At 44.6% G+C, this 27,107-nt stretch overlaps 2 protein-coding genes across 9 annotated transcripts in view; one reads left to right on the top strand and one right to left on the bottom strand.

Annotated features, from left to right (window-relative positions):
* Window positions 1-7,272, bottom strand: part of ZDHHC3 (zinc finger DHHC-type palmitoyltransferase 3) — a 53,472-nt gene extending 46,200 nt beyond the window's left edge. For 3 of the 7 annotated variants that reach the window (XM_069475592.1, XM_069475597.1, XM_069475598.1), the window contains exon 1: window positions 7,034-7,246. The gene's annotated coding sequence lies outside the window, so the exon portion shown is untranslated. Of the gene's footprint in view, window positions 1-3,151; window positions 3,206-7,033 lie in introns of all 7 variants that reach the window. The other 4 variants (XM_069475594.1, XM_069475593.1, XM_069475595.1 and 1 more) reach the window with 2 other exon arrangements.
* Window positions 7,273-7,324: 52 nt separating this feature from the next.
* EXOSC7 (exosome component 7) overlaps window positions 7,325-27,107 on the top strand; it is a 37,011-nt gene continuing 17,228 nt past the window's right edge. The window contains exons 1-3 of one of the 2 annotated variants that reach the window (XM_069473526.1): window positions 7,325-7,414; window positions 19,110-19,211; window positions 19,517-19,611. In XM_069473526.1, coding sequence (XP_069329627.1) covers window positions 7,358-7,414; window positions 19,110-19,211; window positions 19,517-19,611 — 254 coding nt within the window. In that variant the 5' untranslated portion in view covers window positions 7,325-7,357. The remainder of the gene's footprint in view (window positions 7,415-19,109; window positions 19,212-19,516; window positions 19,612-27,107) is intronic. The other variant, XM_069473527.1, reaches the window with a different exon arrangement.

The following is a 27,107-nucleotide window of genomic DNA, read 5'->3' as shown; positions in this document are numbered from 1 at the left end:
AGTAGCTGGGACTACAAACAAGGGTGTGCCATCACATCTGGCTCATTTTTCTATTTTTTATAGAGATAGGGTCTGACTATGTTGCCCAGGCTTCTCTCAAACTCCTGGCCTCAAGCAATCCTCCTGCCTCAGCCTCCCGAAGTGCTGGGATTATAGGCATGAGCCATTGCAGCTGGCCTGTAACTATACTTTGGAGCAAAGCACATGGCTTCTTTTTTTTTCTTTTCCAAGGTGGGGGGATGGGAGGAATGACCAAGCAGGAAGCCTGAGTTCTATTTCCCAACCCCTCACATGCACTTGAGGGACCTGAGGAGAAGTCACTTCAACTTGGCTTTAGTGTCTTTATCTCTAAAGTAAGGGGGGTAGACTAGGATCTCTAATCTCCATGACTCTTTTTAAAAAACTCAAGAAACAGACTACAAACAGACTTTCCTTCCACTAGCTCCTGGGAGCCTATAATATCCATTCTTTAAAAAAAAAAAAAAAAATAGAGCATTCCTTTTTCTATGAGCCCCTTCTAATGCCTGTCTCTTGAATGGAGCATGACACTGGGCTACCTCACATACTTGGGCCCTTGAACATACAGCCTTTTGGAAAGAGACTGAGAGATCTAGCAGGTCTCTTTTAAATTCTGGTCCAGCCTGTTTTACAAATGAGTAAAGAAATGAAGCTCAAGGAGTCAGTGGGTCTTCCCTAAAATGTTTAGTAAGGTGGCTAACTTACTTTGTAGGTCTATGGATGGTACCTATTACAATCTGTTTAATTAGTTGCTATGCTGCCATCTCCCTGCACTATATTCTCCCTGAAGGAAGTCTGTAAGCCAGCAGGAAAATCTCCATAAAAGCAACAATAAATTACTCATCCTGCTACCCACTGAATACTTGTCAATGACTGTGATACTCTCATAGTTTGTGAAACCCTTTGTAATCAAGTGCACGATCTCATTTGACACTGAATTGCCATCTGACCTCTGTGAGGGTAGGTTCCAAGATGGACATTTTGCTTGACTGCTGCCACAGTGTGGGGCATGCTGAATGTAGGGTGGGACTCTGATCCTTTCCGTGCCCTTACTGGACATCTGCTACCTGCCAGGCACTGGAGTGCATACTACACGTCTCATCCTATTTGATTCTCACATCTACTCTATCTTGTAGGTATAAACGCTTACCTTCCCATCCATCTTTTAGAGGTGAGGAAATGGAAGCATGGAGAGATTTGCCTACGTTCCTATTTCCAGGAAGCAGTGGAGATAGGATACACTTCCAAAGTGTGTTCTCACCCCAGAGCCTGCTTTTAACTATTTACTAAAACAATCTAATTCTGTCTAATAACTAGAAAATAAAAGAGGGACAGGCACTGATACTTCCACCAGTGACCTTGGGTTACTTACAGTTTGGTCATCTTGTCCACACATGGTTATGCAGAGATGGTGTTATCGGGTGGGCTGCATGTAATGGTATTCATAGGCCATAGGCCTGAACATAAGCATTCTGGACTCTTAGGTGGGGCCCTGGCTGAACAACAGCTAACATTTAGAAGACTGATTCTGCCCAAACTTAGAAGGCAGGAGAGCTATGAAGCCTTAGCCAGAAGAGTCACCCTAGGATTGAGACTCTAAAATCTGCTTCTGCTGGAAACACTTCCTGTGGGGCCAAGTACCAGAATGCTGATTTTCTAGGAGAGAGCCCACCCATGCTAGGCAGAGACCAACCAGCAAAGGTTCCCACCTGAGGGTGCTGAGGATGGCACCTGGCCCCACATTGTGCCATGTGCAGGCATGCAGCCACTGTGACATCACCCAGGCAAGAGCTTGGCTTTTTTAGGGACTAAAAACAAAAGTGCTTGGAAAAATCTGAAAGACTAGCTAGGGAAGAGAAAGAGAGAACCAGTTATTGTAATTCTACTGGGCTTCAAGAAGGGAGTCATGTGGCTTTTGGGTCTTTGCTGATACCATTTATCTCAGGCACTGTTAGTGGCCATGCAAGAGCAGAGCCTTGGAAGGAAGCTGGGACAATGAAAACAAGGCTATAGTGTGTTCTATAAGAACACACCTCTATCTACCAGGCAAGGGGCTCTCTGGCATCTGCTAAAGGGCTTTGGAAATAGACAAGAGGCTAAAGGGAATGAAGACTGGGCTTGGAGTCAAGAAGCCAGAGTCTATTCCCAGTTGTGCCACTTACTAACCTCATGACCTCAGGCAAGTCAGTTACTCTTCTGAGCCTCAGTCTCCCCATTCTATAAAACAACGGGGAAAGCAAGCTGATTGCTAAGGTACCTTGCAGGGGTCAGCTTCTATGGGTCCTGTTTTCAGGAACAAATTCAACATTTTTCTTTTTAATTTATTGGATTTTATGTTTCCACCAAAAGCTTCCCTTAACTTCCTTTCCCTATTCTTTGCTAATATTCAAAAAGAAAGCGACCAGTAACTGTCTCTGTTAGCAATTTTCCTGAGCATGTTCAGTGTTTTCAGTCAAATATGGCATATAGAAAAAGCAGAGTAGAAAAAGCACTATCAAAATGCATCAAATATTACAAAGTGGTAAATGACAGAAATCTTAAAAACTACAAGTTAAACATGGCCATTTTTCAATGTTTAAATGTTTGCATATCCAGGATCTATTCTGAGTTTTACAACCTGACAAGATATTCACTATAGGGTAAAATGAGGCTTAGAGAGAGGTTAACCAACTTGCTCAAAGACATAAAAGCAAGGTAATGGCAAAGCCGAAATCTTTGAACTAGAGGCTCCATAATCTTTCCACCACAGATTGTTATCTTCCTAACCAACCTGTCTTTCTGCAACCTGATTCTCTGCTACCATTTCTTGGTTTAGAAACATACACTTCACTTACCAAAGTCAAGACTTATTGCAATAGGATGGTGGCCAGAACTGTACTTTCCCACTGAACTCACCTTGCTAAGGTTAAGAAATCGATATCACCCAAAGGCATTCCATCTCCACTGACCCTAAACAGGAGATATTCATGTCTTCAATAGCACAGAAAATCTAAAGGTTCAATTGCTAAGTCTCTACATACTAGGAAGGCTGAGGTTTGGAGCAGACTATGAAAAGATGAAGTTTTCCTGGCATTCCAAATATATTGGGATGAATGATTGGATTATGTGGGGCATGCAACTGTAGCCTTCTCACCTTCACAGTTGACAGCCAGGAATGACCTGGTCATTTGTCTCTGGAAATCCGCTTCTAAAGAGGAAAGCAAATGATTTTTAAAAATGCAAAAACAGGAAGGAACTAGAAGCAGCATGGCATTAGTCTCATTTTCCCCCCAGCAGGTCAATATCGAGACATCACCCCTCCATTTCTGCTTCAGACTCTATTACTTTCTATGGCTACCAGAGTGTGTGTGTGTTTAAATACTTCCATATTTGGTAATTAGGATATGTGATCCCCTTTTCTCATACGTGCCCTAATGAGCCATAGAAGCACCATGCCACCCTCTCAAAATGAAACACACCTGAAGACCCTGTGATCCTTTCTCTAATTGGGAATGAGCTTTACCCATGTTTTACTATCAATTTTACTATCACTGTAATCCCAATTTATTGTCTATAAGAAGTCAGACACAGATCTCCTGGCCAGACTACGAGAGATTATTTATCTTTAGTATTCTTAAAGACGAAGTACAGGCAAGATAAATGCAAAGTGTTTAAAGCAAATAGATCTATAGGAGAAATATTAGCTCACATAGTGCTTTTCCAGGGTGCTGGACTAACGGTGAAAATGCAAAGGAAAAGGCCTAAAACTTGGCCATGTCTGCTTAAGGGTGGTAATAAAATGTTTCCTGCTGGGCTTTTAAGAGCTCTCTGCAACTTCAGCACCAAGGACTCAGCTCTGACCCACAGCTCCTCTGTAATTGGCTTTTATTGCTTTAATTAACCAAGGCTAGGTGGGACAGATTTACTTCACCTGTAATGTTATTACTGTGCTGGCTAGTGGCTAGCAGCAGCTCATCACCTCTCGTACTTGATGCCTGGCCTCCAGAATTAGCACCTTATTATAGGCTGGTCTCTCTTCTAATTACCAGATGTCTCAATTGAGCACTTTATTTTATTGTCTTGTTCATGCACTAGTTCAAGGTCTTGGGCTCCCCAGCTATCATAAATCCTAAACTTCTTTTAGGCAGGTCCTGTGTTTTGAGTTTCTTATCTCTTTAAGCCCATGAGAACACTAGAGACTCGCAGGCATGCGAACACTTACTGATTGTCTGAAGAATTTCTAGATGTCTTTTCCGAGTATGGCACACAGTTGGAATCTGGTCTTCATGCATGCCTACTCAACCCTTGTACCAGATCCATTGGCCTTCTTTGGTGTTGAAGGCTCTCTCCTTAGCTACTTGGAGTTAAGTTCGACTCTGCCCCTATATAACCTTTTTCCTTATCTAAAAGGGTGAGCTGAAACAGACACAGGAACTTCCCATCAGCACCACATTATATATTCCTCTAGAAAAAGGATTCAAGGGATGTGAGTTTATGTCTGAACAGACTCCTTGCTTTTGGAATTAAGACTATAGTGCCTCCTTTATCAAATATTCTGGTGAATGAAATGGAGCCTGGGGGGAGATTGTATAAGATGATGGTTAGGAGTGCAGGCCCGAGAGCTAGAATGCCTGGTCTCAAAAACTGGCTCTGCTACTTACTATTAATAGTTATGTGACCTGTAACCTTGGTCAAGGCATTTAACTGCTCTGTGTCTTAGTTTTCCAATCTGTAAAATAGGGATAATAGTACTTGCTTCACAGGGCTTTTGTGAAGACTGAATCAATTAATCTTTATAAAGTGCTTAGAACAATGCTTGGCACATAATAAGCACTAAGTGATAAAGAAAATAATAGAGTATAGGGTTTTAGAATAGACAGACCTACAAAATAGTAGGCACCTAAAATAATCTCATAGTGACAGAAAAACAAGCTGGTTTAATAGAATAATATGCCATCCTTGACTTCTTAATTTTTCTGGCTGTCATACATTCTTTGAAATGCTTCAATAAACTGAATAAGAACTCTGAACTTATAGGTTTTAAAGATGTCTAATGCACTATTACAGCAAAGGTGATAAAAATGTTCTGGCAGCATTTAAGTAGAATGATTAGTGAAAGTGTCATTGTATCAGTAGAAAATTTTACTGTTTGTACCTCTCATACCTACTTAGCCTAATATATCAGACATCATTCATAACATTATTTAGCAAATACTGCTGACCTTTCTCCAGCATGGAACCTTTTGTCAATTGTCAGGGGGACAGTTCAAATGTCCCATATTTTAAAAAACATACTGAAAGATTTTTATATAAAGATGACTCCATGGTATCCAAACTCATACTTTTTTTTTTTTCCTGTGTCTTCTCTGTCAATCTGCTGCCATCTTTTAAATCCTCAGTTCCCTTAGATATTCTAGCTGTTAAAATCCCACTTCCTAGCTCTTTCCTTTCTGAGCAATCTCTAGCACAAAAATCCCATTTCTAACACCAGCAATCCCCTATTATCTTATAACACAGAGTTCCTTACGTGAAATCCAGCCATCCAACCAAACAGAAGTCATCTATGTGCCACAACAGGTGGGGCAACTGTGCCTTTGTTAGGGAGGAAACCTTTCTGGCTTCACCTCTCCAGGTTTCCCTGGAGGGCAAAGTTCAACCTTGCAAGATGTGTTTCTTTTAGGTGCACCTGTAGAGGCCTATGTAGAGACATGAGAAACACCTAATGTCCAGTCTATTGAGAAGAAGTGATCATCTATTTTAGAGCTCAGCAGTTTAGTGATTAAGAATGTGGGCAGGCACTTCTCTGTGTCCTTCTCAGACCCACCTCCCAGTCCCACTGTGCCCACTGATACCACCATCATAGCTCTAACCACCATCTTCTGTGGTTAGGTTGGCTCTGGAGCCTTCACCTCTGCCTAGGGAGCTTCTCTGGGTATAAAGCGTGTTTTACTTGTTTTAGCATTCCAAAGCTAGCGCAAAGCCCATCCATAGTAGTCTCCCATTAGTTATCTGTGAAACTGTATCTGAAGCCATTGTCTAAGAAACACCAACTACCTTTTGGATGATCATACTGTCAAGGGTTACTTTCACTTTTGAGAACAAAGAGGTTACTCAAAAATGGGACATCAGTAAAGTCATCAGATGCCTTCCTAGCTTCAGGCAATTTGGGTTAACTTTCCCTCATTTATCCACAAAACTCTTTTAAAACTTATACCTTATCCTATCTGCCCCGCCTTAATGGGCTCCTTCGGTGACCCCAGCTTCACCTTGCAAGTATCCTCTCTGGATACCCAAGGCCCATACTCCCACTCGGCCACCGCACGGGGTTGGCTTTTTTCGGGCAGCTGTCCGCAGCTCCCAGCGATCAGTCCCATCAAACTAGGACTTCCAGTTCCCACTAGGAAGCGCTGGGGACACACGGTCACTGCGCATCTCGCCAGCGCCGGTTATCAAGACCCTCCCCGCTACTCCCTCTGGGACAATGCTCTTGCAAGCACCCGAGGGAAGGGACCCTGCAAGGTACTGGGCCAGCGTTCAGTCAGCCAGAGAGAGAGAGAGAGAGAGAGAGAGAGGAAGAAAATGGGGGGGGGGGGGGGAGGGTGGCGGCGAGCAGAGAGCGCAAGCGAGAGAGTAAAGGAGAGAGCGCGAGCTAGAGATATTCCTGGGTGGAGGGGTGGGGATGCCTCGGGACTAGTGCCCTCCACTCCCAGCCCGGACCTTTCCCACTGAGAACAATTAAGAGGGCTTCACTGCCTCTTCAATATTCCTAGGGACCAAAAAAGTGGAGGGCGAAGAGCGATCACTGGCCAATCACGACTTCCGCCTCTCTCTGTCTCTCTCTGCCTGTCTCTGTCTGTCTCTCTCTCTCTCTCTCTCTCTCTCACACACACACACACACACACACACGATCTGCTACTTCAACTCCAGCTCTGAGCAAAGTACGCCGCGCGCCTCTCCCACTGTGAGTCTCCTGGCCCGTGCCACTCGCTTCATCCCAGCTTCTCCACTGCGACCCCAGTTTCCCCTCCCAACTGACCGTGAAGCCGGAGGCAGTTCCCCAGTCCCAGGCCCCCGGTGGGGCTCCTGCCGCCGCCGCCGTCGCCTCCCCCTGCAGTCTCCACCCCGGGACACGGCCCTGGGCTGCGGCGATGGCTCCTCGGCACGAGGCGCCGCGGCTCCCTGGGCTCGGCCAGACACCGGGCGGCGCGCAGAAGCAGCCCATGGAGCTCCCGGCAGTGGCGGCGGCCGCGACTGCAGGAGCGGCCGCCGCGCAGGATGATGACGCACAGACGCGGAAGGCACGGTCGGCGCGGAGGCGACGCGGGCGGATGACGTGCGGTTCGCGGGGCGGCTCGGAAGCATGGCGTCCGTGTCGCTGAGCGAGGCGGAGAAGGTGTACATCGTGCACGGCGTCCAGGTAGCTACAGTAGCGGCGTCGGCCGCCGGGTTCCACTGGCCCTGAGGGTCGCAGCCAAACCTCGGTCCGCCGGGGAGGAAGCGGCCGCGAGTGTGGGTTTACCTTGTGATTAAACGGTTCTGCGGCCGGTTTGCAGTCCCCAAACGGCAAAGGACTGTTGGTGTGCTTGCAGCTTTCCTGGTCTAGAAGATTACGAACCCGGGCAGGAGGCGTTGGGCAGTCCCTGAGGCCTTTCAGCCTTCGCGCACTTCATAGGGCCGAGCCTTAGTTTTCTAGGAAATGGGGGTTTGGAGGTGGGCTCTCGACCCGCTTTTCCTCACCTCGTGGTTGGGAAGCGCAGAAAGAGAATGCACCCGAGGTGAACGTGCTTTGAAAATAAAAATCGCCTTACAAATAAAAGGGGAAGAGTATTTGAAAAGCGGCTCGGCAGATAAGGTCTTCTGTGCTCAGTCTTCAACCCCTGGTTTTGACCACTTCAGAACGAGAGTTGAGCGTTGGACCCGGTAATGAACTACTCCGTATCCCTCTCTGGCTTTGTCTCCACTTGTTAACCCACGGTGCGGTCCTCCTATTAGAGTTCTGGGGGCAGCCCCTCCTCCTTTCCTTTATGCCTTTCCTCTGCCAGGACGACTGGAAAGTCAGTGGTCGGGTGATGTGATGTAGCCATCAGATTAAGGCTGCCAGCTATCATTAAAGCTCCACAATGTGAGTTAAGGCCATGCCCATTTTTAAATTATGCTCTGGTTTTGTCTTCTTTGCCTGTTATAGACGAAGAAACGCCAATATTTAGCTGACAGGTTGAATATTAAACCTGCATGATAAAGTCAGAACTCATATATTCATATTTTAGTTATAAATCAGGCTCAGGAATAGTGAGATATATGTGTGTATTACTAGGAAGCATGTGTATGTTATTTGTATTTGAGGGGGTATAAAAATGCTCAAAAGCAATTTGTCTTTCCCTGCCTTGTTTTTGTGTCTGCTTTGTTTAGGTGATTTTTATCCTCAAAGGGTGCTTCTTGGGGAGGCATGAAGTATAAGTTTTTGCCTCTAGGTTGAAAAACCTTTGGTTTTCTTTCTTTATTATCACAGCCAGGAAGTATTGATTCTGTCATGTATCCTATTTTCTCTCATATTCCATCTCTGGCACCAAGGGATGGGTGATAGGAAAGCCAAATGTGTCTTCTTTGTCTGTAACCTCCCAAGGTAGAAATATCTCCCTAACATCCTTAATTCCCATGGCAACTCAGTAGCTGTCCAGCAGCAGAGACTCACCATGATCATAAGTCCATCTTCTTTATTTATAATGACAGTAAATCACTTAATATTTATGATACACCTGTTATTTGCTGCGTGCTGAGGGGAGGAAAAGAACATCAGCCTAAGTTCTGGCCCTTGAGATGGTTAGGATCTAGTTTGGGCAAAGTTAGTTTTATTTACTATCATATACCCAGCCCGTGGCATATTACGTGGTAAACAGTTGGGATGCTATAACATAGTTGTGAAGTAAATAAATGAAAAATAAAACAGAGTAAAGATGAATATAAGATATATACCAAGGGAGTGGTATTGTTAGTGGGAGTCAAAGGAGTTAAAGAATACCAGGGACTTTTAATGCTCAAGTCTTCCCTAAGAAAGTGGAATTGCTCCCCTAAATCCATGTCAAGTGTCCCTCGGGTGTTTCTTCAGGACTCAGTATTCACTCAGCACAGAACTGAGCTAAGCTCAGAGGATGGGAAGGAACCTGCCCTTATATAGCTCACATGCTAAAAGGCAGGTACAGAAATTACAGATCTATTTGTGTGTTTATATATAAAATTGTACTGAGTGCTGTGAAGGAAAAAACAGGAGTGCAGTCTAGTCTGGGACGTCAGAGGAAGCTTCCCTAAGGAAATGACATTTGAGCTGAGCTCTCAGCATGACTAAGAATTAAGTAGGCATGAGCCTTACAGAAGGAAGGGATGGTGAGTCCACAGGTCCTTGGGTGGAGGTAGTGTGGAGCCGCAGGGGTGGGATGGGGGCAGTGGTGGAAGATCAGCTTGTAGAGTTGGCCAAAGGCCCAATCCTAGGAGACTTAGAGGCTCAGTCACTCCCTCATTGTGGATCTAGGAAGGTAATAGTCTGTTGACTTATCTGTGGAAGACCCTTAAGGCCTACCCAGTGTCCAGCACTTGGTAAGTACTTAGTAACATTGAATAAGTAAGGTAGGCTTTAAAGGGAGGATGAGTTAGACAGTGTTTTTATTTTTATTTATTTATTTATTTTTAAGAGATGTGGTCTTGCTCTTTCATGCAGGCTGGAATGCAGAGGTACAATCATAGCCCACTGTAGCCTCTAACTCCTGGGCTCAAGGGATCCTCCTGCCTTAGTTTCCAGAGTAGCTGGGACTACAGGAGTGCACCACCATGCCTGGCCAATTTTATCTTGTTTCTTAAAGAGTCAGGGCCTTGCTATGTTGCCCATGCTGGTCTCGAACTCCTGGCCTCAAGCGATCCTCCCACCTCAGCCTCCTAAGTCACTGGGATTACAGGTGTGAGCCACTGTGCCTGGCTGTTTTCATTTTTTAAATTAAACCTCCCTCTTACCAGTACTATGGATATACTTGGCTACGGTTGTTGGCAAATGCTCAGCCTGTATATCACAGAGCCATGAGGAGTAACTGACTTCAAATCAACTTCTTCGTAAGGACTACTAACATTGGCCACAAATATGTTGCATGTATGGAGGAGCAAAATGGAATTTGTACCATCTGGATAAAGGCCAAAATGCAGGTGAATGAGCCGATTGTGGAATCTCATTGATTCATTTCTAAATTCTTCTCAGCTTTTGTTTAGTTGGTCATAGAGTGCCAGCAGTGCACCTTAAGCAAGGCCTACCCAGAGTCCTGTTTTTGCCTCTATAGTCCTAGTAATTTTGTGTTTTACTTTTCACCTTTGGTCCAGTATGGTCAGTTTCAGCTTCTGATGTCCGTTTCCCTTCAGCTTTTGATTCCTTTACTATTTCAGGGAATATTTCATCTTGGTTTGGTGATAACTAGGAGCAGTTGAAATTGACCTCATGATGTTTTGTTGAGGTCTTAGTTGCTAATAATGGTAATCAACAAACTGGTTTAAGCAAAAAAAAAAAAAAAAGTGTGGATTAGAAGACTGCAAATGTTTCTCCAGGAATTCAAGGGCACTTGGATTTCAAACTCTCTCATACTCATGGTTACTGCTTTTTGTGCCTTTGCTTTATTCTTAACTCCCTGCAGATTGGCTTTCTGTTTCTCAGGCCAGTGGTAGAAAAAATGTGGTTACCTCCCAGCTCCTGGGGTTACAGTTCCTCTGTATAAGAGACTAGTCCTTCTGGTCAGTTCCAAATTCATGTTCTCAAGAGAAAGAAACTCTTTGGTTCGGCTTTAGTGGAGAAGAAATGTTGGACAGAGTAATTAGGCTCGAATATGGCCACTAGGGGATGCGGCATACTTGAGAGAGGGCAGTTTGGGAGAAAGGAGGGTGGATCATTTTGGGTCCTGGCAGAGAACAGAATCCAATTTAGATTGTTCAGGAGACTTTTATGATGTGACTCTATATAGCAGTATGGGCAGGTTTCAGAGAACCAACAAGAGATGTTGAGAAACCCAAAGACAAGCAACCATAGGGAGTAGCTACCACCTCTAGCTAGGCCAAAGGGGCCAGGGGAGGAAATAGTGTTACCAGATGCCAGTAATAGTTGGAACCATGGAGGAAGGGCTGCCCAATGGAAGTTGTAGCCTTGGATAGATACAGGCACTGTCAGAAATGTGGCCCCAGATTAGTTGGGGGTTGGAGGTACCCTCTGATCTCCTTCTGGTATTCTCCATTGGTCAAACCCAACCAGAAGCCAGCAAAGAGCATCTAGGTGATACAGTTTGGGTTAACCTAGTGCACAGATTAGGGCAGGGAAGGACAGAGAATGGATCCACAGTGGTGGGTCAGGGCAGGTGGAAAGATTGATAAATCAGTATTTTATATTTGATTTGATTGTGTCTGTTAAGTCCCATCTCAAACTTTAAAGGCTGAGATGTCTCATTCTTGTTAGGTACAAATTATGTCATAATTTTTATCTCATTGAATCTTCATAACAGTTCTGAAAATAGGTATTATCTCTACTTACACATGAGGTACTGAGCTCAGGCAGGTTAAGTCACTTGTCCAAGGTGATGCAGTAAGTGCTTGTTGGAGCTGGGATTTAAATCCAGATCTGTCTGATTGCAAAGCCCATACTCAACTCTCATGCCACCTTCTCGCTGCAGTGAAAGTCATTGTCTTCCATTCCCTAAATGAGGATCCAGAGGCAAAAGCAGGAGAGAATCCCTGCTTCCTCAGTTTCTCTGTCTTTCCTTTCCTCTGAAAGCTTGTGGGGAAACAGGAAGGGGGAGGGGAATTTCTGAGTGATACCCCCTCCCCAGTTTTTCTAGACCTTAAATAGTATATGACACATGCTGTTGTATTGTTATCTTTTTTGGTAGTTATTTTTCCCATGTTGATTATAAGTTTTTTAAGAACCTGTTTTGCATTTCTTTGTATAGCTTTTGTCTTACTAGTATCTTATGCTATTTTTCTTCTCTGTTCATACAATTCAGGAACTTGGGGCAGATTTTAGAATTTCTAGAATCTATAATTTATCTTTTCTGGCTTGCTTAGCTGGCTAGATGTGTGTTTTCTTCATCCACTAGAAGACGTTGGTACCTCCATCTTAGCCCAGGGATTCTGAAGCCTTGAAGTGCGTTTTACTTACCCACGAAAACAGATTCTCAGGCTTCACTCCGGCCTTCTGAATGAGACTCTCCAGGGTTTGGGCCTGAGAATGGACATTTTTATAAAGTGTTGGGAGATTTTGATGCAGCCCCTGGACATTGGCCCGTGGGCAAGCCACTAGCCTGGCCCAGACTAGAACCGGATGTAGGAATCTCTGCTCCTTCCTGCCTGAGGTCACATGGTCTCCTGTCTCTGTTTGAATGGGGATGTGGAGTCAGACTGCACAGGCTTCCTCTCCCAGCTTCACCATTTACAATAAGTGATTTTACCTGAATACTGAGCTTGCTTCCCCCTGTGTAAAATGAGGACGTATCCACCCAGGGGTGGAATGAGGTTATAAGGAATGATGAGATAAGAGATGCCAAACACCAGGCATGTGACCAACCCTGAAAAAATGTTGGCTCTCTTTCAAGTTTCTTTTTTCCATCAGAGGTGTGGCTTTGTCCTAAACCATCCACACTATATCCCCAATCTTCATAGTGACCCCCCTTACGGGTTTATCTATGGCTATTGAGATTTAAGCTCTTTTGATTGGCAGGCTAGGGATTCTTAAATTATCTCAAGGAAAGGGGGATTTGTGACAAGAGCTAGAAAGTTCCCACGCAGCTCTGGGGTACCACCTTTTTTTTTTTTTTTTTTTGAGACAGAGTCTCACTCTGTTTCCCAGGCTAGAGTGCAATGGCGTCAGCCTAGCTCACAGCAACCTCAAACTCCTGGGCTCAAGCAATCCTTCTGTCTCAGCCTCCCGAGTAGCTGGGACTACAGGCATGTGCCACCATGCCCGGCTAATTTTTTCTATATATTTTTAGTTGTCCAGCTAATGTCTTTCTATTTTTAGTAGAGTCGGGGTCTTGCTCTTGCTCAGGCTGGTTTCAAACTCCTGATCTCAAGCGATCCTCCCACCTCGGCCTCCCAGAGTGCTAGGATTAAAGGCATGAGCCACCGCGGCCAGCCCTGGGGCACCACCTTTTATGGGCTCCATCATGGATCATCTCATATCTGTGTGGCTGTGTCTTTATGTCTCTGGTGACACCTCTGCTTTTCTCTGCCAAAGTTTATCCCTTGTCTGCAGCCACTTGTTGTCCAGCTTCCCTCCTGCCTTGGTAAATATCTGCCTTTACTTTTGTGTGGCCTCTCCAGCTCCGCCCTGCCCCATCTCATCTCACATCATGGACTTTCAGCTTCTCTTTAGCTCCCTTTTTCTCTGTTTTCTAGATTAGAGATCAGATTCCAATGAAAGAATCAGTTAGGCCTGCTAGTATTTCATGCCAAAAAGAGCTGGTCACCCTATGGATTATATGTATACCTACCCCTGGTCCTGGCTGTTGGGTGGATGGTGACTCTGTTAAGTGGCCTCTACAGAGCTGTAGGCACAATAAACTTTCTCCAGTTCAGTCTACTGGGTGCTGTGGCCATGAACAGGACATTAAGCTGGCCCTCATAGGTTCAGACCTGGCCATGGCAGTTGGTCAACCCCACCAAAGAGGCTTTCCTCTTGGCCTTCCTGTCAAAGCCATTTCATTGTACGTTCTTGGCTGTTGAGGGGAGTTGTAGCTCAGCTGATGGTTTCTGTTTCTTTTCTGTGGACCTAGCTTTCGTCGTAAGTATTGCCTAGGGGAACAGCACTGAAGAGGGAGAAGAGGGCCTGAGCCCGGTTTTTAACTCTGAGATTGAGCAGTCAGTATTCAGTTGTTCAATCTGGCCATGGCAGAACTGGATCCAGTCCCCAGAACTCTTGATTTTTAGCCCTGTGCCCTTTCTGTTTACAGACCCATGGCACAGAAAGCCTGTGCCCAGGCACAGTGGGCTACAGCCTTTGTGGAACCACATCCTTTCAAAGGAATGCAGGGCTACTCAACAGGCCTGGACAGTGAAACAAGAGTCAACATCTAGTTTTGCCTGCTGTGTCTTGCTTGTGCCTTGGCCTGCAAAGCTGGACCAGATGTGGTCTCTTTATTAAGTGGGGGTTGCTTTCCTAGTAGGGGAAGCATTTTAGTTTCATTTCTCCCCTAGGAAGCTCTGAGATATTGGAAAAGTCAAAGCAAGGTAATGAGGGGTTAACATCACCTCAGGGGACTACCTTGAGTCTGGAATCCCCCAGGTGTGTTGGATTAGTACAGCCAACTTGTCAGTTTCTGTTAAAGACTAATAGGGGCCAGGGGTGGTGCCTCACGCCTGTAATCCTAGCACTCTGGGAGGCTGAGGCGGGAGGATCATGTGAGCTCAGGAGTTTGAGACTAGCCTGAGCAAGAGCGAGACCCTGTCTCTACTAAAAATAGAAAGAGATTATCTGGACAACTAAAATATATATAGAAAAAATTAGGCAGGCATGGTGGCGCATTCCTGTAGTCCCAGCTACTCGGGAGGCTGAGGCAGGAGGATCGCTTGAGGCCGGGAGTTTGAGGTTGCTGTGAGCTAGGCTGACCCCATGGCACTGTAGCCCAGGCAACAGAGTGAGACTCTGTCTCAAAAAAAAGACTAATAGGACTGGGCTAGCTGGGTGTGAGGGAAAGCAGCTCTGGGCTGAGTTAAATGTCTTTCTGCTCTGTCACAAATGGGAGATTGAAACTTGGCATCTCAGTTTCCTCATCTGTAACCTCTCTCCAAGGGTAATTCTGAGAACTCAGGGAGCTAATGCATGCCCCCCAGAACCAGGGAAATGGAACTGCTTTGGGGGAACTCCTCTGTGTTACATATACTGCAGGGGGCTCCCTTTAATGATTTGTGATATTTGGTTCCTCCTATAACTTTGTAAGGTTGGAATTATTCCCACTTCCTACATAAAGAAGCAGGCTCAGACCTGTTGAGGAACTTGCTCAAGGTCACACAGCTAGTATGTGATAGCAGAAGTTGTGTGTGTGTGTGTTTGTGAGACAGAGTCTTGCTGTGTCATCCAGGGTAGAGTGCTAGGATTACAGGCGTGAGCCACTGTGCCTGGCCGATAGCAGACGTTTAAATATAAGTCGGAAGGTGACTCTTTCTACCACACCACACCCAACTGGTAGGGTTGTTGTGGTCACATGGATAACAACTATGAAAAGTTGCCAAGAGCTGTCCCAGCATCCAGAAGCCCTTGATCTAAAAGGTGCTTCAGTCTCCTCTGCTGCGAAGGGCAGGGCTCCACCCCATGCTGTTGTCCATCAACTGTTGACATATCTTAGTATTTTTAAATGGAGCTTACACTTCAGGGCAACCTTGTTTAAGTGTGCACACATGGATTCATTCCTTTGCTCCCGAGTACTGCTGATAAATAAAAATTGTTGTAAGGCACCAGGCCATGCAGGTTTGGGCAATTTCCTAAGCCTTTTATAAGGAGAACTGGATTTTCTTAAAAAAGTTTTCCTGGGTGCAGTGATTCATGGACTGGTTAGTTTGGTTTTTGGGTTTGTTTTTCTTCTTTTAGGTGCTTTTTTTCTGTGAAAGAAGAACATGCTGTAGGCAAATTTGGAAAGGAAAATTTATAGCTTTTCATTTCTGTCTTATCACCTGAGTCTTCCACAGGAGGCAGAGAGTGAATTAAAGGCTGGAAAGGCAAGATTTGATGAGGTCCTGTTTTCTGACACCCTTCCAGCCCCAACCTATAATAGAACAAATAGGTTTTCACTACAAAGAAGTGTGACTAAATCTTTCCAGAGTGAGTGGTATTTTAAAAGCAGTGGTGGGAAGCCCTATGACCTACCTGCTTTCAGAGTCAGCAGCATCATTATCGGGACCACCTAGTATAGCCAGCCAACTCCTCCTTTGAAGGAGGCCTGTGCTGACTCCTTTTGTAAAGTGAAGAGACTCTTTAGAATGCAGCAGTCTGTGTGGAACAGTGGTTAAGGGTTCTGGTTTCAAGTTCAAATGCTGCTTACTGGCTGTGTGACCTTAGGCCAGTCATTTGGCATCTTTCAACCTCAGTTTCCCCATTTGTAAAATGGAATAAATATTCTATCTTAAAGGGCAATTGTGAGGATTAAATGCATTAAATGTGTGGTGTTCCTGATATATTAACTGGTATATAGTAAATGCACAGTAAATAGTAGCTATTATTATTGCAAATAATCTCAGCCATTTAAATTTATAGATCTGTAGAATTAGAGAATCACCTTTGAGACTATCTAATTTAATCTCCATCTTTTACAAATGAGGAAACTAGTCCAAAGGCGGGGAAGGGGCTTGTCCTAGGTCAAGTGGCTAGTTGATGCCAGGACCAGGCCTGGAACCCATGAGTAATGCTCCTAGTGACTGCTCACATTTATTCCATACCTACATGGAGGATTTCTCCATACCCATGAAGGATTTCTCATGAAATAAGTTTCTGAGCCAGGTTTTCACTTTCCTAGCTAGGCACACCTAGGAGGTGGGGCAAAGTCGGGTAGAGGGAGTGGGATGTCAGAGATTGACCTAGAAAGCCTTCAGGTTCTATGGGTGGCATTGTGAAGAGACCTAGTTACTTAGTTATGAGATCCTCCAGTGACGAGGGATCACTTTCTGGAGTCTTACCCACAAGGCTCACCCTGCTAGACTTGAAATTCTGTTGCTTTTCTAGCACATGTCTCCAGACTCGAGACAGGGATTGCTTCCAGGGAGGGAATGGCTGCAGAGGGACTTCCACCTGATTTATGGTATTTATTTTCTCTCATTTAAAAGGAGTTGAGAGGGTGAAAGAGCTGGAGCAAATATGACAGATGATAGTAGTTAGTGCTATATATTGGGAGCATGTGGTAGAGTTTTGCTTTTCTCTATTTAATTTCTCAAAATAAAAAAGTTAGTCATATCTGCAGTTAGCCAGACAGTTTTAAGTAGGTTTCTGACAGTCACATACTGTAGAACAGTGGGGTTTTTTGATTGTTAGTTTATTTATGTTTTGGGGGAGCATCAACTCCTTTGAGAATCTGATGCAGGTAATGACTTTTTCTGAAAACAACTGCTTTCAATAAATATTTACAAAGATTGAGGAAGATCTCTATGAGCCCATATGGACTGATTTCCTGCATATATTGTTAAGTTTTTTTTTAAAGGCCAAATGTAAAAGTGTTTTACAGCATGCCACTCTACATATTAGAAAGAAGAGGATATAAAAAATATCCAGTATCTGCTCATTTGTGCAGAAGAAATATAAGAAAGATGAACCAGAAACTAAAGAGATAGGTTACCTACCTGGGGTAGGTGGGAAAGGGGTGAGAAGGGGGCATGGCAATAGCATGGTACAGACAAGGAGAGAGCACCCGTTCTCTCAGAGCTTACTTTCCCGAGAGCTTTGTCTCTTAGAACCATAGTGACATTACACATACCCAGAAAGTAAGTAAGTAACTAAAAGTAACCAAGATGGGGGGGGGGGGGGACGACAAAATGGAATATAAACAGTTACAAATGAGCCTGTGTTACAGATTGAATAATATAACCACAATGAAGTGCACAGGGAAGAAAAGTAACTTGAATAACTGGGAAATGATATTTTGACTGGGCACTATAAGGCTAAAGACAGAAAGAACTTCATAGGAATACTGTGTTAGAAAATTTGTTTCTCATAGCATATGGGTTAGAAGTTCTGAAACTGTGTACTAAGATTGAGCAAATATGTAAGTACATTGTAGATAATGAGAGCCAGCTTTCTCCCTGGCTGAGAAAGAAGTTACAAATATTAATAATAAAAGGAGGAAGGTTAGAGTGAACCCTGTGGTGTTAGATTGGAACTGAACTATCAGTGTGAACTCATGGCTTTTTAATAGATATGTAGAATAGTTACAGAATTAAATGTAGATGTGTGCATATGTGTGGGTTAGTATATATACATACATTTTCTAGCTCTGTCTGCTGGGAAGGTCTAGAAGCAATGATACCCCAATAACTATGAACTTAGCACTCAGATCCTGGCTTTTAAGTATCATTCTCCAGTATGAAAGAATTGACTCCCAGGGCTGGGGCAGGGAAAATACAAGAGGCTGGAACATCTTGTTTTGTCAGAAAGTGAAGAAGTACTCAGAAAAAGTTGGAGGCATGTTGAAAAAGCACAAGAACTAACCCAAAGGAGCTCCCAGTAGCCAAATCTGGAACACTTTGAGCAACAAAATAAATAATACTACTATTAGATTGTAACCATAGCATAAAAGTTTGTATCTATGAGTTGTACTGATATAAATAAGTAATTGAAGAAATCGGTAAATGGGCAGAAAGGACAGGCAGTACATAGACCGCTCTGAAAACCATCTTTTGTAGAAAGTGTTAGCAGACTTGCTCTGTAGGGCTAGACAGTGAAGACTTTGGGCTTTGCAGGTCATACAATCTTTGTCCCAACTCTCAACTCTGTATTTGTAGAGCAAAAGCAGTTATAGATGGTATCTGAACAAATGGGCATGGCTGTCCTTCAGTAAAACTATTTATAAAAACAAGTGGCCTGTAGGCCTTAGTTTGTTGACTCTGTTCTAGAGAATGCGGCTTTTAGGAGAAGATTGGGTGTCTTTAATTGTTTACACAGTAGATCTTGTTAAATTTGTGGGGAGGGGTAGGAGGGCTACAGTTGAGATAGTTGTAACCTGTAGCTCTGACAACACGTACTTTGGTACAATTTTGGAATGGCAAATTTGGAGAGAGGTGGTTTATTTTGTCTCTTGTTCAGATTTTGGTTGCATATTCTGTATAGTGGTGTATAGTATGGACTCTGCAATCAGACATACCTGGCAAGGGAATCTAGTTTTGTCCTTACTAGCTGTAGGACCTTGGACAAGTCTCAGGTTCTCTGAGTCTCCATTTCCTCATGTGTAACATAGTAATATTGTTACTAGCTATGAGGACAGAATTTTGGATGATCCACTAAGAGAAAAGGAGATGTTGTACTGCATATTTCTTCCCATGGGGGAAAAAGGAGTGAATGAGTTTAGGAGTCTGCTGTTGGTTTGGGATGACAGCCTTAGGATTGTGGTTGTTGCACTTAGGAAGACCTCCGTGTGGATGGCCGTGGCTGTGAGGACTACCGATGTGTGGAAGTGGAAACTGACGTGGTGTCCAACACCAGTGGGTCTGCGAGGGTCAAGCTGGTGAGTACAGTGGCCACGGTTCATGCCCAGGTGGAGAAATGGGTAGGCCCTAAAGAACCAGCTGCAGACCCCTCTTGGCTTTTGGAGTACAAATTACTCCTGCAGAAATCCAAGACCCAAGCCAGCCTCAGGGAAGGGGCCTATCCAGATCTGAAGAACTCCTCTCCTCCTCAAAAGGCCACTTTCCAATTGCCAGCACTGTTCCTAAGAGAGTCCCCCAGGGGCGTATGTCCAGAAGAGGAGGGAATTGATGAGGTGCCTGGCTGCCTGCTCTGAGTGAGAACCCTTCTTGCTTGTGTCTGCAGGGTCATACAGACATCTTGGTGGGAGTGAAAGCAGAAATGGGGACGCCGAAGCTGGAGAAACCAAATGAAGGCTACTTGGAGTTCTTTGTTGACTGGTCAGTACTATGCACATGTTTTTAAAGAAAAATTATTTAGGCCAGGTGTGGTGGCTCACGCCTGTAATCCTAACATTCTGGGAGGCCAAGGTGGGAGGACTGCTTGAGCTTGGGAGTTTGACACCAGGCTGAACAAGAGTGAGATCCCATCTCTACTAAAAATAGAAAAAATTAGCTGGGTGTGGTGGCATGCACCTGTAGTCCAGCTACTAGGGAGGCTGAGGCAGGAGGATTGCTTGAGCCAAGGAGTTTGAGGTTGCAGTGAGCTATGATGACACCACTGCACTGCAGCCACGGCAACAGAGTGAAACTGTCTCAAAAAAAAAAAAAAAAAATGATTTAGAAGATGAAGATCCAGAAAATGAACCTCTAGTTTCCTGTCGAGCCCACTTTTATTTTGTATTTATTTAATCATTCAGCCACTTAGCAGGCATTTACTGACCTCCTCCTATGTGTCAGGTACTAGGAGATCTTGGCTCAAATCCTGCCCTTGTCTTAATCACCTGGCCATTGCTGGGCCTTATTTTCCTTGTCGGAAAAAGGAGGACATCTGCCAGCACATAGTGGTTTTGAGGGTCAAATAAAATGACATGTGTTATGGTGCTTTGAAAAATATCAAACACAGATAGTAAGGATCGTTTGTTCTAAAATGCCCTATTTCTCTTCTTGCTCTAGCTCTGCAGAAAACTGTTCATGATTTGCTTGGTAGGTGAGGCCAAGGGTCAGCCAAGCAGCCTGACAGGCTGAGGAAGTAGCAGCTAGCAGTCAGCATGGATGCTGGGAAGAGTGAAGGCCCTGCAGTGTCTGCATCCAGCCTTGGGCCAGAATCTCACTTCCTTCTCTGGCCAGCTTTGTGACCTCAGGCTAGTTAGTTAACCAGTCTCTCTGTGCTTAAATTTTTTCATCTAAAAAACGATTGTGGTCATGAAGATAGAGTGAACACTTTTTTTTTGTGTGAATTCCGATTCACAGTGATCCTGTGGGCTTTCAATAAATATTTCTCTCGGCCGGGCACGGTGGCTCACGCCTGTAATCCCAGCACTCTGGGAGGCCGAGGCGGGAGGATCGCTCGAGGTCAGGAGTTTGAGACCAGCCTGAGCAAGAGCGAGACCCTGTCTCTACTAAAAATAGAAAGAAATTGTCTGGACAACTAAAAATATATATAGAAAAAATAAACCAGGCATGGTGGCGCATGCCTTAGTCCCAACTACTCGGGAGGCTGAGGCAGAAGGTTTGCTTGAGCCCAGGAGTTTGAGGTTGCTGTGAGCTAGGCTGACACCACGACACTCTAGCCCTGGCAACAGAGCGAGACTCTGTCTCAAAAAATAAATAAATAAAATAAATAAATATAAACAAATATTTCTCTCCTTGTAATCTCTACTTTCTAGGGTTTGGTTGGGGCTTTTTATTGGGTTGCTAGCCTGCCTGGCACCATCTTCTGTTACCTTGCTTCTAGAAGCTAGGTGGTGACAGCAGGCCTTCTTTAAGTGGGTAAGGATCTCTACTGGCTAATGGTAAGTGTAGTTGTATAATATTGATCTTGTATCTGGGTCCCCAAGACCACTTCCACATTCGGAGATAGAAGGACTTGCAGGACTTAGCATATAGTGGTACTTACGGTTAAAGTTTATTAGAGCAATGAAAATGCTGTACTTAATTGTGATGTTTCTTTCCAGGAAAGCCCGTTATAGACTTAGGACCCAAGATTTTTACTGCAGGCTGGTCACATGGGAAAACAAGTGTTCAGCACAGGCCATGTTATTTGCACAATGTAGGCACAGTGGACCACCCCCATCTGTTTACTGTTGACTGGGAACACTCTGAGAGCCAGATTCCCAGACCCCAGCCAAGGGCCAGCCTTGCATACAGGCCCTTCTAAAGATAGGAGCTTCAGGCTGCTAGGGCAGCCCTTTTCTGCACAGATGATAACCTACTTTTGTAGCATGAGTTACAGTCTTCCAGACTTCACTTCCAAACACAGAAATTGATTCTCACAGTAATCCTATGAGAAAGATGACAAGTAAATGGAGCTCAGAGAGGGTAAGTGACTTTCCCAGAGTCACATAGCTAAAACTGCCAGCTCATGTCAGTCTGACTCTGAATCTTGGCTCTTTCTACCTTGTTAAAAAATTTTAAAAAGTGAGATGTGGTTTCACTATGTTGTCTGGGCTGGTCTGGAACTTCTGGCCTCCAGTGATCCTTCCACTATCAGCTTCTTGAATAGCTGGGATTCCAGGCACGCATCACCATGCCTGGCTTGTTGCTACTTCATGCAGCCTCCAGAAGACAGCTTTAGAGGAGCGTTGTACTTGGAGGTCCAAGAAATATCTATGTTCGTTTTTGTGGCCAGTTTTCCTTCCAGCCCATTCCTGCCCCCTGCCCTGGCCTCTCAAAACAATCTCTTCTCCTGGTTCTACCCAGCAGCTCTCACTAGTCTGAGCTGTCCAGCGGAATTGGCCCATTCTTTGAATTGCTGTGGACATGGTGACATATTTCAAACTCCCAGCTTATGCCTTCTTTTGTTCTTGGAGGAAGCAAAATGCCTCTCCTAGCCTTGATCTGCCTAATTCAGTGCAGTAAACAGTCACTGAGGAGCAGACACCATGAGTGAGGAACTGTAATTTGCTTTCCTTTTCTTCCTTTTCATTATCTTCTACCTCAGTCATCTTAGGCAGACCAAACACAGTCAGCTCAACCACACCAAAGAGAGGGTGTTACACTGAGATGCTTGGTACAGGGGATACATTTCATTGTGGTTCTGTGTCTGAACATGACTCCTGGTGAGCCTGCCCCTCTTGTCCCTTTCTTGTCCCAGCTGTACAGGGAGGGTGACTCCAGTGTGAGAGAAGCCTTTGAGCTGCCTCTTCCCAAGGTCTGGCTCCCAGAAGTAGCCTTTCTTTTCTTACTGAGAGTGGCAACTGCTTGCTGGTCTCTTTTCCTCCTTTATAAGTCTCAGAAGGACCCCAACAGGCCCAGGAGCTCCCAGGTAGTTCTCCTCAATCTGTTTCTCAAGATGCATAGTCTCTAGGTGGTACACTTTAGTTTCTTTAAGTGGCTCAGCTAGTGTGATCAGCTCAGCAGGTGGAATCACCCTGAGAGATTCACAAAACCCCATTTTCCTGCAGAGATAGGAGAGGTTACCAAGCACTGATGGCCGCCGTCTGTATCAGAACCTCACTTGAGTCTTCAGGGAGCAACTCTTAATTGCATAAATAAGCAAAGCCTTTTATTTCAATCCAGTAAATAGTCATGGCATCTGGGAATCTGTGGATGTGTCCGGCAGTAAGGGTGCCACACCCCCATCCTTACTCTGGCGCAGGCATGGGGCCTCCGCTGGAGAGCTCAAGACACTGGCCTATCCACTGGCAGAAACATAGTTGCTACCCAATGGGAGGAAAGTAATGGGGGTGGAGGGCAGAGGAGAGGTCCCTCCTACCGCTCTGAGCCTAGCTTGATTTAACTTTTTATCAGCAACTTCCAGGTTTTAATCATTTAAATTCCCAGTGGTAGAGTGGTCTCAGAAAGCTAATTGCTTTTCTGCTAACTTGTTTCACTTTAGTTTTGTCTACTTGGAATGATAATATATAGAGCTGATGTAGACACTATTTCCCATTCCCATAATTTACCCTTTTTTTTGGAAATGATGAAAAATCTTGATAGTCTCACAGCCCTTTGGAAAGTATGTCCAGCTGCACTGACCCTGAGCCCTGCTCCAGAGATGCCTGGAAGCACTTTCACTAAACTGGGAGCAAAACCAGACCTTCTAATTCCTGTGTCATGTCTTTGATTTGCTAGTTGTAGCCTGAGAATAGGTCATTTCAAATGAGAACTTTGAAACTTTAGGAAAAGATTTTTAGCAAGATAGTATGTTACTCTGTACTACCACTAGGTGGAGGGCCATCAAGTGTCTCCTCAGCTTTCCGACCATCGTGTTGGTGGGTTTAGGGTGGGGGCATGGCCACTCAGAGAGGCTTGGGTTTTTAAGGGGGGGTTGTGTGTGTTAGGAGATTGTTTTTCATTCATAGACATTTCAGTGTCTCCAGCACTTGTCGCTTCCCCTTGGGGTCTTAGCTACTTTTCAATGTGATCATTTGTATTTTTTACTAATATTGAACCAGAATCTTTGAGCCCTGAGTTCTTAGATGGAGCCATTGTGTTCCTTGCCTCCTTAGTGCTGCTTAGAGAGGACAGTGTTCTTGACTGAGGGCTGGAGGTGGGGACAAAGCATAGAGGCAACCTGCAGAAGCCATCTGAGGCTAGTTGTGCTCAAAGTCTCCAGAGCTAATGGGACAACTCTCTTAGAAACTTCAAAGGAGAGCTTATGACAAAAAGCTTAGAATGTGCTGCTCTTCTGGTACCCGTTTATAGGGAAGCTTCTACAGGCTGAGAAATGAGCACATGTACACACAGAGGAATCAGCCTTGGGACTTGCCTCGGGGCCAGATGACTTCTGGAGGGGTAAGATACTTGAGTTAGTTCTGCTCTAGGTACCCACTAACTCACTTTTTCTGCTCTGGGCCTGGCCTGACCTGCTGTAAGACTCCGTAGATTTGCAGGCTAGATTGATTGCAAGGGAAGCAACAATGGGCCTAGTGTCTAGAGTCCCATTCCAGGTGGACATAGCGTTAGTCTCAATCTACCCCAGTTAAACCAGAGATGTTCCAAGCAGGTGGAGCAGGGTGGAAGTGATGAGTCAGGAGAGGTGGAGAGCTGGGAGGGCAGTGTTCCCAGGATCTTTATTAGTTTATACAGCTTAGTAAACAGTTTCCCACAGTTTCCCTGGAAGAGGGCCTGGGTCATGCTTTATCAAGGGTCTCAATTGGTTTTGGTAACTGTAAGTGCAGAAAACATTTGGTTTTATGCCCAAAAAAACCAAGTGCATGTTCCCCTACTGAAAGAATATATTGTGATGCATGTGAGCAGGGGGCTAGAATTACCAGTCTGTGTTTGTTCTCTCTCTAACAGAGAAGCTTTTTATTAAGGGTTCCCTGCCCTTGCTTGCATTCTTTGTTGACTTCAACATTTGTGGTCTAGTAATAAGTCCCAAGACCAAAGCACCCATTCATTACCTTGAGGCAAAAGATAAGCCCAAGGAAAGCTAATGTGACTGATGTTACACTACAAGCCAAGCATGTGGAATGACAGATTCTGGGAGAGTACAAGGAAGCATAGCAGACAAGGGCCAGTCTGCCTAGGTTAGAGTCTCAGCTCCCCAGGTGCTAGTCCTGTGACCTTGGCCCGATTACATAACCTCTCTGTGACTCAGCTTCCTTATCTAAAATGGGGTCAATACTCTCCCAGGATTCAGTTTAAATAAATAAAAAATAATAATAAAATGGGGTCAGTATCTCTTAGGGTTGCTGTGAAAATTAGATGAGTTAATACATCTAAAGTGCCTAAGAGTGGTGTCTAGTTCATACCAAACATTCAAAAAAGCTGTTAAAATTTCCCTCCTTGTAAAATGAGAGAGTTAGACCATATGGGGGTCTCTCATCCTGCGTCAAATCCCACCTGTGAGATTTTTGTTTCATTTAGAGAGTTTTTTTTTTTTTAAGGTAAATTAAAATTTTGTTAGGGCTGGAAAGTTTGCCACACCATCTGTCATTGCCTATTAACTGTATGGGGCCCTTTGTTCAGATATATGTAGTTACCTGGCTAGCCCCTGTAAGCATGTGGTCTTTTATCCCCTGGAGATGGCCTCTAAGGCCCTTTCCAGGTCTACATTTCTGTCCAACTCTGTTGGAAAGGATCTATGTGCTGTGAGTGCCCCAGTGATGAGGTGGAATCCTCATTTCTCTACTCCAGCCCCTGTCTTCAGCCATCAGCAGAATGTGGGATCTCTGGCTTTTTTATGTTACTTAAAGCATTGTATCCCATCCCCCACCCCACAAACTGCCTCCAGTTTCCCCAGCCTCCTCCTCAGAGTCTCTCCATGGCTAGGGCACCATCCAGACACAGGAGCATTCCATAGGCTCACGAGTCTCCGAACCTTCCTCTGCCTGACTGCTGGCTATACTGAAAGAATGATTTATTTAGAAAAACCAAAAAGGTGTTTTAAAATGGGTTAAATTTCCACTTTAAATTAACCCAGTGGCAAAAAAACAAACAAAAGCAAAAAAAAAACCACAATGGAGCATGGTTTAGTAGGTAGATTAATTTGGACAATTGGATGCTGAAAGTTCTGTAAACCGTCCCCTAGGGCTGTTGAAGAGTTAATGCATTAATCTAGATTAATTATTCACATCCAGGTGGATATGAACATCTCTGACTGGATTTGTCTACACAGAGATCTCTATAGATGTATTTTTAAGCACTTAAAACATGGGACTTAATATTGATTGCTTAGCGTTTAAATTAGAAACAGGTTGTGTTTTGCTGGCTGTGCAAAGTAAAAGCTTGGTCCCTGGTGACTTGATTACTTCACCATTAACGAGCTGATTTTCACGGCTCGATGGCTGTGTCCAGCAGAGGCAGTGAGGGAACAGTGAGGTTGCTATGGCAGTAATGAAGTTTCTCTTGGGGACTTTAAAGTGAGGTTCTGCTGGCGGTAGTGGTAAGGGAAGACTATGATTAGAGAAACAAAGTTATTATACAACAGTGTAGTAGTCTGTTCTAGGATTCAGTCTTACACCTCTATTATTGAGATTTGTTTTAGGGTTACCCAAATGGGGTGGGCACAGCTTTGGGCCTTCACATAGGTTTTGCTTTACCTGGAGTCCCCTGCCTCTCTGTGGCCTGACCAACTCTTACTCATCCCAGGTGTGAGGTCCCCTATAACCCTGAATGCTGACTGACATCCTTGCCTCCCGCCTCAGTTTGTTTCCTATCACGAAACTCCCCCTACTTCACAGGAACTGCTGGCTTTGGGTCTACATATCTGGATCTCCAGTGGCTGGCACGGGGCTGGGTAACTTCCAGGTGGCTGAGGGGTCAGAAAGTTTCGAAATGTGATTTTATAGCGTCCATGCTGAAACAGCTGGTTTCCTACCTTTCTGGGTCTTTATTATCATAGTAAAATGATTGCTGTAATGTTTATTTTTCTCACACACATATTAAGGGTTTGTTTGTATTAAGCCAAAACTCTCAAAAATGTCCTGTTACACACTTTTGAGTAGTGTTTTCTGGGTGCCAAATGCTTTTTGTTTTTTGGCTTTTCTTAGAGACAGGGTCTTTGTCACCCAGGGCTAGAATGCAGTGGCATGACCAAAGCTCACTGCAGCCTTGAACTCCTGGCTCCTAGTGATCCTCCCACCTCAGGCTCCTGAATAGCTGGGACTGCAGGCACATGCCACTACACCCAGATAATTGTTCTGTTTTTTTTTTTTTTTTAGAGACAGGGTCTCAATATGTTGTCCAGGCTGGTCTCTTGAACTCCTGGGCTCAAGTAATCTTCCTGTCTTGGCCTCCCAAAGTGTTGGGATTATAGGTATGAGCCACCATGCCTGTGGAATCCAATTAGTTCTTTGTTGAGGTAATTTGGCATAGTATCAAGAAGC

The sequence above is a fragment of the Eulemur rufifrons genome, chromosome 7 (assembly GCF_041146395.1).
Source record: "Eulemur rufifrons isolate Redbay chromosome 7, OSU_ERuf_1, whole genome shotgun sequence".
NCBI classification, from domain to species: domain Eukaryota; kingdom Metazoa; phylum Chordata; class Mammalia; order Primates; family Lemuridae; genus Eulemur; species Eulemur rufifrons.
The sequence above is the reverse complement of the archived record's forward strand: the minus strand, read 5'-3'. Positions and strand labels throughout refer to the sequence as shown.